The following is a 14,510-nucleotide window of genomic DNA, read 5'->3' on the forward strand; positions in this document are numbered from 1 at the left end:
TTTCAGAGTATGGTAATTATTACTTCGGACATTACAACATTTGTTAAGAATATGAGCCGGCGGGTTGTTAAATTTAGCGTATTAGCTAAATATAAGGACTATATAAAATCTAGTTTTGAGCTAGTTAATACTTATTCGTGTGTAACGCCTAAAACGTAAATTTTAAATGTAGTTTCCTTTAATGTTTCATTTCCAAGCGTAAATAAAACATCCGGGCTGTCTGTGTTTTCTTTTTTACAATGTGAGTTCAGATGTTTACTCTAAACTGAATTTGTTTTTGTACCGCATGTTGCTGCCATTGTGGGCAGAGCTAATCAAGCTGCAGATATTGCAGCTAATTCCCTGCTAGCCCATCCAAAATTGGTGTATATATATATAGATATATATATATATATATATATATATATATATATATATATATATATATATATATTGAATGAACTTGCAGATAGCACATTTGAAAAGGAAATTGTATATACTAACGTTTCGGCCGTGCCACGGCCGAAACGTTAGTAAATACAATTTCCTTTTCAAATGTGCTATCTGCAAGTTCATTCAATATAGGAAATACCCGGGACCTGTCGTGCCTTCCTATATATATATATATATATATATATATATATATATATATATATATATATATATATATATATATATATATTCTCTACTATTCATCTTTGGAATAGTTTGCCCTCTGAACTGAAATCTTCGCCCTCATTTTCACTTTTCAAAACATACATAAAATCCTTCCTTTTAACTACTGATTGCTCACCTTATTTACGGTGTATAATTTTTTCCACTTGTCATGATTTATTTTATGTACTTATTTCTGTTTCCCGCGTAAAATTTTTATTGCCTCTTTATCAATTTTCGTGATTTTATCTATTTTTATTTGGTATTACTTCTGTGTGTTGTATTTGACTTTCCATCACATTGCTCTTTTTATAATATTTTCGCATTGTGACTTTCGTTTTATTGTATTATTTCATTTTTTCAACATCTACATATTGCTGCTTGTTTTGCCTTTACGAGTTTCTTATTATCACCTGGTAATCTTCGGCCAAGTGTTTTCAATTAACTTTTGCTGTAGCTTTTTTAACTGAAAGTCCCGTTTTCAGTATTTATACTCTGGGACCCTCATCTGTATACAAGTGTTACGTAATCGATGCTTTGTAACTAATAAAAACTGAACCTGAAACTGAACTGAACTGAATAACGCGTTCGAGCATCGAACACGTTATTCGTCCATCCTTGTTAGCTGTGTCGATCGTGATAAAATAAGCCGAGCCAAATCACAAATTTCAAAAGCCAGGTAGATTGTGTATCATCAGGCTCTGTCTTGGTGTTGCCTCTTAGAGGCCTGAACTCATGCATTCGTTTACTTAGGCGCGCAGTGCAACTGCCAAACAGACAAAGGAAACAAAAGTTCATTACAAACAGTGCCTATATAAAGGGAAGCTTCCCGACATCTATGGTGGCGACCCTATTTTATATGCCATGAATTCAAATTTCTTTTACCCAATTTGTTTTTTAATCTTCAATGCGCTCGACAAATTCATTCATGCCACAATACAAACACGTGTATAACTGTAATGTGCAAAGTAGACGTTGAGTTGGGGATTACAGTTCAATTTGAAAAAATTAGTAAGATTATTATGGCCTATTTAGGCAGCGCTGTTCTTAGAAAAAATTTTCTAAGAATATTTTTTTCCAAAATTTTTTCAGGAATTTTTTCGTTCGTTCTTAGGAAAAAAATTTTTTCTAAGAACGAACGGAGAGGATGCTGTTAGCTTTGGCTATATTTTCAAGCACTGCGCAAGTTGAATTTCTGCTAAGGCTAGCTCAAATTCAGCGACCTGTATACGTCACGGAATAGCGAGGACGCGTATATCTCATCACCTGTGCCTTTGGTTCACATGACGATAGTGATAGCGCGAGAACAAAACGACGACACAGAGACAAGAAGGACACGAAAGACACGAGCGCTCGTGTCTTTCGTGTGCTTCTTGTCTCTATGTCGTCGTTTTGTTCTCGCGCTATAACTATCGTCATGCCATACCAACTAGCCCAAGCTGCCACACTTTTGGTTCACAGTTGCAAAAGAGTAAGGGAGCAAAATAGGCTTGTTAAGCGCCGCTACGGACTTCCTGCTTCCAACAACGCCGAGGAGAGTCAAAGCAATATGTGCACTTGAGAAACAAACAAACAAACAAAATGAGTGCACCTGAGTGACCACCACTTGCGCTGCATTCGTGTGGAAGTAGTCCCACGTGGTCGCCACGACAATCGCCATCGCATCCGGCCAAAGACGAAACATTCACTGCCAGGTGCCTAACGACGTGGTTCCGGTCAGAACAGTCCCGCAGACGGCACCATCATCACCGACACTGCTACCGCCAGGAAATGTAAAGCGGACTGCGCTTTCACGTAGCGACTCAAGCTAGGTCCGGTCACCGAGTCGAGCTGGCGCCCAACTAAGGAGCCGCCGCGACAAAAGAAGGACCGTCACGTCGCGGCAGTGATGGCCTGCGGCGATCACCAGAGGTGCACGTTGCTTGAAGCGTCGCCGCCGGGTTAGCACTGGTGGTCGTGCACCGCAGATGCTGCGCCCTACTCGGCATCGTTGGGAGAGCGGGTGGACGGAGGACCGCAAGCGAAGAACGAAGGGCTAGGCACGCACAGTGCGAAAGCACATGCAGGACCGATACCGGCGCGCGGCTGATGCGACTGGTTTCTACCTCCGCGGAATTCCAGAATGCGCTCCATCCACGAGCCTGTGGAAAGTGGGCTCCCGTGAATCAGGAAAAAAAATAACAACAAATGACGGGGAAAAAAATTGAAGCAAGAAAGAAAGAGAGAAAGAGCGTGTGTTTGTATGTGCGTGCTCCTCCCGTGGTATTTGTTACACGTGGTGTTCTCTCCCCCTTGAAACACACTGTCGAACGCGAGTATGTGCACGCCGCGGTTATGGGCTGCTCCCACCACGACGCAACAAAGCTTCGTCGTAATGCTATAACGCTGTGGGCGCTGATGTCACGACGCGGGATTCCCTCCGAATGGCCGCATCGCAATCGCCGCGCTCGCGTGCCTTGCGCGGTGCCCGCGCGCAGTGAAGGTATTACAGCGAGTCGGCCTTGCGGAAGTCCGACAGCTCCGCTGTTTTCGACGACAGGATGAGCGGAGGGAGATGACGGATTAGGCTATGTTTTGCTTTTGTTTTCGCCGCGTTTAAAGAGCAAACGGGCGACTACGCGAGACGTGTATACTGGAAGCGCGTGCATTGGCGCACCTACTCGAGGCAGCGCGATGGCCAAGCTATTATCACCTCTCGATCGCGCGCCTTGCGGTTAGCACTCAACGCGGTAAGGATGAAACGTGCGTCGGCCGCGATTGCAGCGTGGGGATCTTACGTCGTGAAATAGCGGATCTTACGTCGTGAAATAGCGACGGTGACGCGGCGTCGACTTCTGAAAGTCCGTTGCTCGCAGCTGAAGCTTTAGGAATTATGTGGCAACCAGGTGTAAGGCCAGTCAGGCTTGCTTTCCGAATAGGCGTTGGCTTGATGTATTCCTTGCGATAAAATCCAAAGTGCTTTGCATGCGTTTACTGTACACTAACAAATGAATCCCTCTTCAACAACTTCAGTTACGTTGAAGCAATTGAACGTGGAGATTAGGTCGATAGGCCACGAACGCAGTTCACACTTATTTTGTGAGCCATCATTATTAATGAAACTAACTTACGCTAACTAACTCCAGAATTTCCTAAGTATATTCAAAAAGCATTGCTTTCATCGCTTATACTACTGACGTATACATGTCGATAAACTGTACCCTTCACAGGATTACCACGTAATTTTACTATACTTCGTTCATGCAAAGCGAATTAGGTGTTAATATTAAGCTGTTAGGCAGAAAGTTAAGGATAAACAGCTGACACTAAAGCCAAGGAACTAATAGTAGGTAATATTTCTAGTTATCATGGTATATATATATATATATATATGTGTGTGTGTGTGTGTGTGTGTGTGTGTGTGTGTGTGTGTGTGTGTGTGTGTGTGTGTGTGTGTGTGTGTGTGTGTGTGTGTGTGTGTGTGTGTGTGTGCATGTGTGTGCGTGTGTGTGCGTGCGTGTCAAGGAATTGAAAACTAAAGTGAACGAAAAGAAAACTTGCCGGCGGCAGCGACCAAATCCCCAATTTTCGAGTAACGGATAAGCATCAGACGCCTTATCCGGAGCTTTGCAGGTTTGTTCCCCGCAGGTGACAAATTTGTCATTGCGCTCAGCTAAATTTCCTTGAATTGATGATGATAATGATTATTACAAATAATGTCAACTATGTTGCCCCTGGTTTCATTGTCTGTTGGGTTTCATTATTAAGTCCTGAGTGACTGGCATAACGCGATGCCCGTGATCACGCACCTGCGAGCTAATTGAAATGCGAGCCTCATGACACGGGCTCCAGCTTGTTAAGGAAGAGCGCGCAGCCATTCGGTACGCTAACTCGGTTCGCACTCATCGCCGAGCTCCGTGCGCATTACAAGAACAAGCTAGATGCCTGCCAGAAATGCCCGTTGCACGTGAGCTGGAATTAAGAGCCAAGGCTGTCCGCCCATTCGTCTTCATAAGGCAACGAACCTATGCACTGTCCGGAGACTCCCGCGAAGAAGCGCACTTGCTGCTGTCTACAGCGACAGCAACATCATAATATTGTCAGCGAACAAGCTGCGCTATAACAAGCCCGTTGTCTTTCGAATACTAACATATGTAGGAGCGCAAACCACAGTGTAATCTAATGTAAATGGATGCAGTTTTAAAATTGTTCCAATAGCGTATGTGCGTTATTGTTAATCATAAATGACTTCCTTGTCACGCTGGTTTACCCCACAAAGCACAAAAAGAAGTGGAGAAGTCAACTAAAGCAAATATCTGTTTTACGAATGCAAACTGAGCTCTGGACAACTCGCCGCGAAACACCGCGTTTTTTTTTCCCCGCATGCAACTAGAAAACTGAACTGCACACACTGACGTTACGTAAGTTGCATCAACATTCGAATATGATATAGAGTCCCGTGAAGCAGCCCATCGACTCACCCTCAAGAAAAGAAAATGATATCGCGTATTCGAAAAGGAAAAATGAGGCTCTATGGTTCTCTTAATAGAGATGTTTACGACTACCCGATGCCGTACCGTTGCGCAGACCTACCATCACGGCGTGTATCCTTCTCTCCCTAATTGACTGCTTCATCGACTCGTATGGTACACCGGCGCACGAAGAAACAATTGAAAGCTTAGTGCCAGTCATTGATGATAGTCATTATTTCCGAGCGAGGCAAGCAGGTTAATTTACATGCAAGGTGAATAACGGAAAGAGGCGTTTTTAAACGCTGCGTAACGCGTGATACATCTTGAGAACGCGAAAATTAACAGCAACGCCATTACCAAAATAATGTCAAGTATATTCTCAGCAAAATCATTTTTAAGGATTTATTTATTTATTTATGTATTTATTTATTTATTTATTTATTCGTGTGGTCTTGACGCAGCAAAGCAACGTTGTAACTACGACAGGCGCCGTAATAAAGCACTGCCGATTACTGACCACCTGGAAGCGATTATTAAACGCGGAGCTAATTAGAAAATCAGCAACATTTTTACAGTTGTCACATGTTGGCAAGCGGCCACCATGGCAGGAAACATAATCTTTGAAACCATACTTAGCATCAGTGCTTTGTATTCACAAAGCCTCCAAGGCCAAGCTCAAGATATATTGCCCACAAAATGAAAACAGATCTGCGAATATGAATGAAACAGCCGAGTATGTTGCCAGCTGTACGAAAGCCGATTCTTCCGCACTTGCTTTGGCGATGAGTGAGTAAGTTCATTACTGCCCAATCCAAGACGTTCATTTGTATATGTTTTCTTTTTATTTTCTACCGACCAATGTATAAAGCATCATGCTCAAACCTAATGCTAACAGGAGACCACACTGGCGCTCCCAGTCCCATCTAGATTTCTAATACCCCAATCAGGCTAACGTCCCTGAAATGATTTAATTCTGATAATTATCTCGAAACTCTTATCTTCAGTCTTCGTAACTAGTGCTAGTGTACAATTCGATTCAGTAAAACTGAATCGACCAGTCAGCGTGGCAGATGAAAATGCAAGGCCTAAGACATAACAAAGGGGGACTTCCGATACACCAGCTCGGTTAATTCATAAAAACTTGACATCAGGAAGTCGCACTGTCGAGATACGAGCACGGAATGGAATGGAAAAGCTTTATTTTTGTCCCGCAAGACGCGCTTAGCGAGTAGCGGGGGTATCCCACGAAGGGCCGAGAAACACATAGGAAATGCTCTCGTTACGAAACTTCATCACATGGGGCTCGTAGTTTTCAGGCAACGAATGCTCAAAAACGACTTCATCTGCAAAATGAAACGTTTTCTGAACCACGGTTTCAAGATGCGAGCCTATAATGTCCTCTCAGCAACGGAACGGAGACAAAAAAACCTGTAATTGGCAGCACATGGGGCTCCACAGCTCAACGGAATAGAAATAGAAACAAGGCGATTTTTTTAACGAAGTATGCATCAATACTGAAGTAAAGAGTAACTGGAGGAAATTCCAATCATGTACCACCACCTTAAGTAAACTTATCCAGCATCAAAACCACAGTATTTTCATTTTCTTACATTTTACCTTTATATAGCAATGCATTTGGAGCGGCTTGTAATAAAATAAGCGACCCCGAATTTAACAGCGAGGTGCATTACACAGCAACCGAGATTTCTACGCCTGCGTTGGCTAAATGAAAATGCAATCAAAACCACAGAGTTCGACTCTACAGGAATGCCATATTTCTCGTTCAAGTGCCACCTGTACACAAACGGGATCAATCCTGGTATACCTACCTCTACGTGCACTCATATATAATGACCATCCTCCGACCTTTCAGGAAAGCACATTGCACATTCGAATGTCGTCTCTACGAGGAGCTACTTGGCGTGTACCTTGTTGAAGGCATCATGATGCGGAATGACGAGTGCCGACTCCTTCGAAGCGAACACGAGCTCCATGCGCAACGGCGGCGGACATAGGAGGACGACGACGAGTAGTCAACACGGCCGCCAGCTTGCTCGACGAAGACGCCGACACTTCCGAAAGTGATCAGCGCGGACACAGTGTCTGTCCCCTGCACGGTTGCTGGCCAACTCGCTCACACCAAGGCACGCGATCATTCCATGACGCGGATGGAGGGAGAAGGGGAGGGGGGGGGGGGTTCTATTAGCTCCAAACCAGAAAGAAAAGCTCGTTCAATGCGTCCCCACAAACGACGGGTGAAAGTAAAAAAAAAGGGGGTTCGCCAAACGCCTTTTCTTTTTCTTTCTCTCCGTTATTACCCCTTCTTTTCTTTCGTCCGGCAAAACGAAGCGAAACAACAAAGCAGCACTCTCTCGAAAGCGTGCGCAACTGCAACGCACCATCGAGATGTCGCAACGAAACGCTAAACCCTTTTATTTGCCGACGTCATTTCGGCAGGGCCGCCCGCCGTCCAAGACAACCGTCGTCGACGAGTCGCGAAGATTCCCCAATGAATCGCTCGGCTTCACGTCTCGAGACGACCGCGAGCGAAGGTTAAAGAGCACTTTACTTCAGCTGACCGCAGAGGTCGCGACGCGAGCCATTGAGGCAACGTTCGGCGGGGGGCCCTGCTTCTTGGAGGCGTTAAACGTTCAAAACATTTCCATGAGGCGCCAAGCGGATTGAGATAAACAAGTGAGTCAAGGCATGCCATCAGCAGCCGCTTCTATGTCTGAACCCGCATTGCATAACGGAGCGTACGAGACGGTATTATGTTACGTTGTTTCGAGCACTGCACTTGAGCCAAGGTGCTATAAAAGCAGTAAAGGTACAGTTAGCTTATCTGTGTCAGTGATACAATGCACAAGGCACTTTGGAATACGTTTGAATAGTACGAAGAGCTTGCAGCGCCTCGGAGAGGAAGGTTTTAAGGCTGACTGCGGTAAAGAAAACTTGAACCATCTGCAACCATCAGTTCAACAAGGAAAACTGCACCTGCCGAGGCTATCCCTTAAAAAAATTATTTGCAGGAAATTTATAGATTGCTTGAAACTGGTTTAAACAGTCTATAGACTGACTGGCAGGTTTGTGAGGGCAAAATTTAACCCTAAATAAATAAAGAAAAATAAAGCCACAAAGAATGCCCTGCCTGCTGCACCGAAGTATTGCAGGCTACCAAATTTTGAAAAGTTGAATAAGAGAATTGTCAAATGGTAATATTGAAAACATATATAGAGAGGGAAACAAAAAGGCAATGTTAAAAGCCAGTAGCTTCGTCTCGCTTCCTTTACTCAATCAATTTATTGTGTTCGGGACCTTTTTACGGTGTGTGTGGTGGGTGGACTGTCTCCAGAGAGGCACCTACACGTCGGTGAGCCAGTGACTACAAAAACGAGTTCACAATTGACCCTCAGTGGTCCCGTGCCACATACCTGGCACAATACCGGGTATGGGCAACAGTGAGAGGCTGCTAGCGTCAAGCAGACCACCGCTTATCCATCCAGCTCGACTTCCAAGTTGCTGCAGGTTCAGCAACGATGGTGACGTCCCGTACGGAGCACAGCGAAGCTTCGCAGTGTAAGAAGAGACGTACAGAAAGGACGAAGACGTTTATAACCATGACACCACATCGACGTACTCTCTTAACGACCTAGTACAGATGGATACAAAAGCACCCAAGGAAGACGATGGTGATTACACGGCGGTCATGCATCACGAAAACCGGTGGTGGTGGTGGCGGTGGTGCAGAGACCCACCGCCGCCGAGGACACCTTCTGGAAGGTAAATACGAATTGCATGGCATCGGACGTAATCGCTGCATGCTATTAATTAGAAAGTGACATCATCAAGAATGAACAGAGATTAAATGTTTTGTGTTGGAGTACGGTCTTTGTACTCGGCAAACAAGTTGCTGCAGCTTAGGAGTCTGGATGGGGTGCCTTTACATGTGATTCACTGAATATTATGTGGAGTTTAGCGTCCCAAAACCACTACATGATTATGAGAGACGCCGTAGTCGGGGGCTCCGGAAATTTGGACCACCTGGGGTTCTTTAACGTGCACCCAAATCTGAGCAGGCGGGCCTACAGCATTCCCGCTTACATCGGAAATGCAGCCGCCGCAGCCGGGATTTGATCCCGCGACCTGCGGGTCAGCAGCCGAGTACCTTAGCGACTAGACCACCGCGGCGGGACCCTGTACATGTGATGATACCCCAGTCTTATATGAAGACCCTGGCGAAGATAAAAGATTTTCCACTTGAATACAGTGAATATGGCCTACTGGAGTACCTTAAATGTGTCGGAGTTATCTCAGTCCCACGACAAAAGAGATGGGCAAGATATGTAGATGTAAGCGCCACAATGCCGCCCATAACGTAATGTGGTACTCCAGTTTAGGCATGACGTCTTGTTGCCAAAAAGAGTTGCTCTATAGGCTTCACTGTCGAAGAATACATTCAGCCGGCTGTAAGGTGCTATAACTGCCAGATATATGGGTACATGACTGAAACATGCAGGGGAAGCAAGATATGCTAAGTATGTGCGGGTGCGCATGATTACAAAAAAAAATGCACCGCTCCAAGCTGTAACTGTGCTGAATCACATCCGGCGTCGTTTTAAGGCTGCTCTAGAAACCGTGTGGCATCGGCGGTGCAAAGAAAGAGAATTGTAAAGGGTACCATAAGATACAGAAAGGTCTATCGCCCATTGCGGATATCGTCCAAAATTTTCCTGCGCAACAAAGAGACGCAAAGCAGATGTGCCAGGATTCTTACTCGGCAGTGTTGAAGCACTAGGCACCAAAAAAATCACGTCAGCAAAGAAGTTCAGGCCGAAGAACATGCTTGCTTGGCACCTTCAGCTAGGGCACAGTCAGCCAAGGAGTCATACACTACCAAAGCCAAAGGTCACAGCAACCTATTGAGGAACAATTCTGCAAAAAATGCGACATCGTCGAGGCCGCGGAAAACGAGCAAGTCATTTTGCCAATAATCTTTGCAGCTCTGAAAGCAATTCTACGATCTCTTCCGCAAGCAGGCTCTCTACAAGAAATGAAATAGCTGCTAGATCTTGAAGCATCTTGTCTTGCAGCAATCATGGCTACCGGGCTACCTAACTGCTACAAAAGAAGTGCAATATTCCGAAGGAACTGCAATGGTTAGCAGAATAAGAGTGGAGATATTCGGAAATTCGTCGCTCAAGACGGGTTCCCAAATTTGTGTATTTCCTAACCAAAAGTATCCCTCATTACGCCTGTCCAATTGTGTGGAGTACTAAACAGAACGTCCTGCTGCGAAAAAAAAAGCTGATTGATGTGTGTGAGATGCGATGTTCTATCTACACTGGTGGCTACTTCAAAAACAGACGCGCCGGAATTCGTTAGATGTAAGGTGAAGTTTGGTCACGTTACGGTAACTGTAGTTAGTGTACACTCGGACCCTCAAGCAAAAGTTTCATCCGCTGAGTTGGCTGCAGTGTGTAAACCTGATCATGATCTCATCATAATATGTGGCGATTCTAATACGCACCATGAATTTTGGGGTGGTGAACGTAGTGATGTAAGGAGATCTGCTTTAATAAAAATATGCGAAGACCACGGTTACGCTATACTGAATGACGGTTCTCCGACGTTCTTACGAAGGCATGTATAACTACTGCAGCGCATTAGATCTCACTGTGTGCTCCTCTGAATTAGCCGCTGGAGCATACTAGACAACAGACGCTAATGCAAGAAGAAGTGACCACTTACCAATATTCATATATCACCCAAAGTTGAAGAAAACGAGAGATAACCGGAAAACAAGAATCAAAAATTGGGCAGTCTCTTGTGAACTGTGCAGAGGCAAAATCTTGAGTCTTGTTATAACGCAGAAAGGTACGCATTGAAAACAAAAACGTGGCCGATCCCCCTATATAGGAACCAGTATAACACGAAAGTGAAACGTGTCGTTACAGAGGTAGTTAAGCGTTTCTTGTTTATTGTTTCAGCAAAGGCAACAAATTGTAAAGTCACGTTAAGAACGGCAAGGAGCCCGAAACTTGCAGCGCCCACCTCAAGCAGAAAGCCCGCACGAAATTAGCATACACAGGTCGAGCGAGCGCAGACTAACAACTACTACAGCTCGGCATTTGAAACACGCTGAAACAGAAATAAAGACGCACGAAACAAGCACACAAGTATACAAAGGACAACCACGAACACCTGTCACAATTTTGCCGGCGGCGTGTGTCAGCAGCGCACTCCTTTCATGAACACGGCTGCGTCAGCGTGCAAGTGACCTTAGTCTTCTCCTGAATTACGAGTCCGATAAGCGCGTGCTGGGAAGACCACGCTCCGTGTAGGCGGCGCCTCGTGGAGACGACGACCTTTGCAGCGCGCCCAACGAGAGCCCGTTTGCCATCTTGCCACTGATAACGAAAACGCGCTAAAGTTTCGAAGCTCTGAGACCTGCCAAACGGGGTATGCTGTATAAAAATGACTTTGCGTTAGGCTTCTTTGGCTCGCGTCTTGTCGGTGTTACCCGCGCGCCGTCTACGTAGTACACGAACGAGTACCTCTCTCTAGTCTTCTGGATAGTCGCTGTACGTGGCGGATAATTAGTGGGGCATGGATGAAGCAGCCCGGCGGGCGCGTTAAAACCGCTTGCACTCGGCTTCTTTAACTCGCGTCTCGTCGGTGTTACCCACGCGCCATCTACATAGTACACGAACGAGTGCCTCTCGCAGTCTCCTGGATAGTCGCCGTACGTGGCGGATCGTTGGTGTGGCATGAACGAAGCAGAGCGGCGGGCGCGTTGAAGACGCTTGCACTCAGCTTCGTTGGTTCACGTCTCGTTGGCGTTACCCGCGTGCTATCTTGGTTCTCGAACGCCGTCAGACGCATGGACGCACGCGCGGACGGACAGACACACGGACAGATGGACGGACGGACGCTTCAACCCACTCATCATCATTCACTCCGTGGATATGCTGTGACTTTTTTCTTCACAATCTTGATTTCTACGTGACATTTCGAATAATTTATCATGAAGTGTGACTCTATACTCGCTTTTCTCTACGTGTGAAGGTATCCATACAATCGATGTTTTGGATTCTGTGCTCGAACGCTTGACGTCTAACTTATGACTCGAGAAAAGAGCAATACATATTCCAAACTAAGGTAGAATCCTCAGCATGCCTTGGTACAATACATTCCTAGTACAATTGATTCATCCCCATATTTTAAAAGGTCTTATCCACAATGAGTTCACTTCACCAACAGGATACGAAGAGTGAGTACCAAAGTAATTATAATGAAGCAACAGTAGCCGTGCACATGCAAGAAAGGCGCATTGATAATTCATTAGTGTGCTTACATTCAAGCAGAGTGTGTGAATACTACGATTGTTATAGCACGAGGTCAGAACGACGACAAAGAGACAAGAAGAACAATCACCCCGCCGCGGTGGTCTAGTGGCTAAGGTACTCGGCTGCTGACCCTCAGGTCGCGGGTTCGAATCCCGGCTGCGGCGGCTGCATTTCCGATGGAGGCGGAAATGTTGTAGGCCCGTGTGCTCAGATTTAGGCGCACGTTAAAGAACCCGAGGTGGTCGAAATTTCTGGAGCCCTCCACTACGGCGTCTCTCATAATCATATGGTGGTTTTGGGACGTTAAACCCCACATATCAATCAATCAAGAAGAACAATCGTCATGGCGTACCAACTAGCCCAAACCGCCACGCTTCTATGATAAGACTACATTATGAATTTGCGCACGCGCGCACGTTTGCATGCCTCGTACACTGTACTCAAAGTTCAACGACGCTCTTATTGTTCAGTTTATTAACGACATGCCTTCTGCCACGCATCACACACAAACAATTTAGCGAGTCTGCTTCGCGAGCTTTTCAACGTCATATCATTAACCGTATAAGTCCCGAGTACCTACATTTACATGCGAAATATCCGAGAAAAGACAACGCGGCCTGAACTCACCTGCATCAACGCCTGAGACTGCCTGCATCAGACATTTGTTCCAGACGTTTCTCACAATATTGCGAGTTCGAGGCCCCTTTATATCCCGCCTTAGCCTTCGACACAAGTACTATTGTTTTGCAATCTTACCACGCTCACAAATCACAGTTAAGAGTTCTGTGCTTTTGCAGCAACGTCTTCCCGATAGAGTTCAAAAAGGATTGCAACGTTGCAACGTTCAGGTGATTGTCGGCCCTTTCGTAGACAATTACGTAAATGACACTAGCTCGTTTAACTACTGTAGTTGTTATAGAGTAAGAAAAAGGTGACAGAGAGGACAAGGATAGGAATTTTAAACCGTTTAGAATGACCGCTATGCCATCCTACACTGGTAAAGAAGATAAGGAAGTTAGAAAGTTAGAAGTGTATGAAAAATGGGAAAGGAAGAGAGGGATAATACACACACAACGTCACAGTCCATCAGTTATACGCAGTGTACAGCATCTATATCAGTCTACAGCGGTCGATAGAGACTCTGGTCTTCATAGAGAAGTGCGTCACCATGGCAAACGGTAGCAGGCGAGGTCGTCCCATCTATCCACCAAGCGATGTGGTCCATTTGCGCCTCCGTTGTGACGAGCACTCATCGGAGACGATGTAAAAGCAGCCAGAGAAAACCACTGAACAAGGGGAGCCGCCCATTAAAAGCCGGTAGCTAGTTTCGATACGGATCCCATCGGGCTTTCAACGCGAGCCGCCGCCACTACGTCAACACCGGACCATCGCGCCTCTCAAATATCATCCGCACTCTTAGTCACGTTATCGCCCGATAAGGCACCTGCGAGCGTCTGCCGCTCGTGTCACTCGGGTTTTGTAGGATAAAACAGCCTCCTTATTCTTCTGGGCCACCGGGGCGTAAACAAACTGTGAAGGACGCCGTAGCACCTGCCACGTAATCAGATTTAGGTTCTCATTGTACACGGCTACAACGCCCGACTGCGTTAACAAATCCCATCAGCACACAAGTTTGCTATCAGGAACCGTCTACGGATGCTTCCGTAAGCTATATTATATACACTATTATTGCGTCATGATTCCACTGAGCATAGGCCGAATATGAAGGCCGATAACAGAATTGGATAGCCTCGTTCGCATGACCCGTTTGCGCTCCTCTTCACCCGTCAGCCGCACTACTTGATCGTTTTTGTCTTTCTGTGCATTAGTTTCTAGTGGTTGCCAGTACACTGATACGGGCAGAGATTGAGGGCTTAAAGATCCCAGCCGGCATGACTAATTGGGCCTTTTGTTCTTTCTATGTTTCGTTCACCTTATGAAAGACAGCAGCGGTGCTTCATATAGGGTATGCCCTTCCGCTGACCACGAGGTGAGCCGAAAATACAAGAGCTTGGCAGAAAAGTTTTATGGATTCTAGTTGTAACGCAGCCCGCTGTCGATGTCTGAATTATTTATAGTG

General features: G+C 45.7%; 1 protein-coding gene across 7 annotated transcripts in view; it reads right to left on the reverse strand.

Annotated features, from left to right (window-relative positions):
* The window catches only part of LOC119169988 (sodium-dependent dopamine transporter-like), a 121,739-nt gene that overhangs the window by 59,239 nt on the left and 47,990 nt on the right, over window positions 1–14,510 (reverse strand). Inside the window, exon 1 of one of the 7 annotated variants that reach the window (XM_075881382.1) lies at window positions 7,013–7,259. The exons of 5 other annotated variants lie outside the window; for them this stretch is intronic. In XM_075881382.1, coding sequence (XP_075737497.1) covers window positions 7,013–7,078 — 66 coding nt within the window. In that variant the 5' untranslated portion in view covers window positions 7,079–7,259. Of the gene's footprint in view, window positions 1–2,224; window positions 2,546–7,012; window positions 7,260–14,510 lie in introns of those variants that run through there. One more of the 7 variants, XM_075881379.1, reaches the window with a different exon arrangement.

This window comes from Rhipicephalus microplus, chromosome 2 (assembly GCF_043290135.1).
Source record: "Rhipicephalus microplus isolate Deutch F79 chromosome 2, USDA_Rmic, whole genome shotgun sequence".
Lineage (NCBI taxonomy): Eukaryota > Metazoa > Arthropoda > Arachnida > Ixodida > Ixodidae > Rhipicephalus > Rhipicephalus microplus.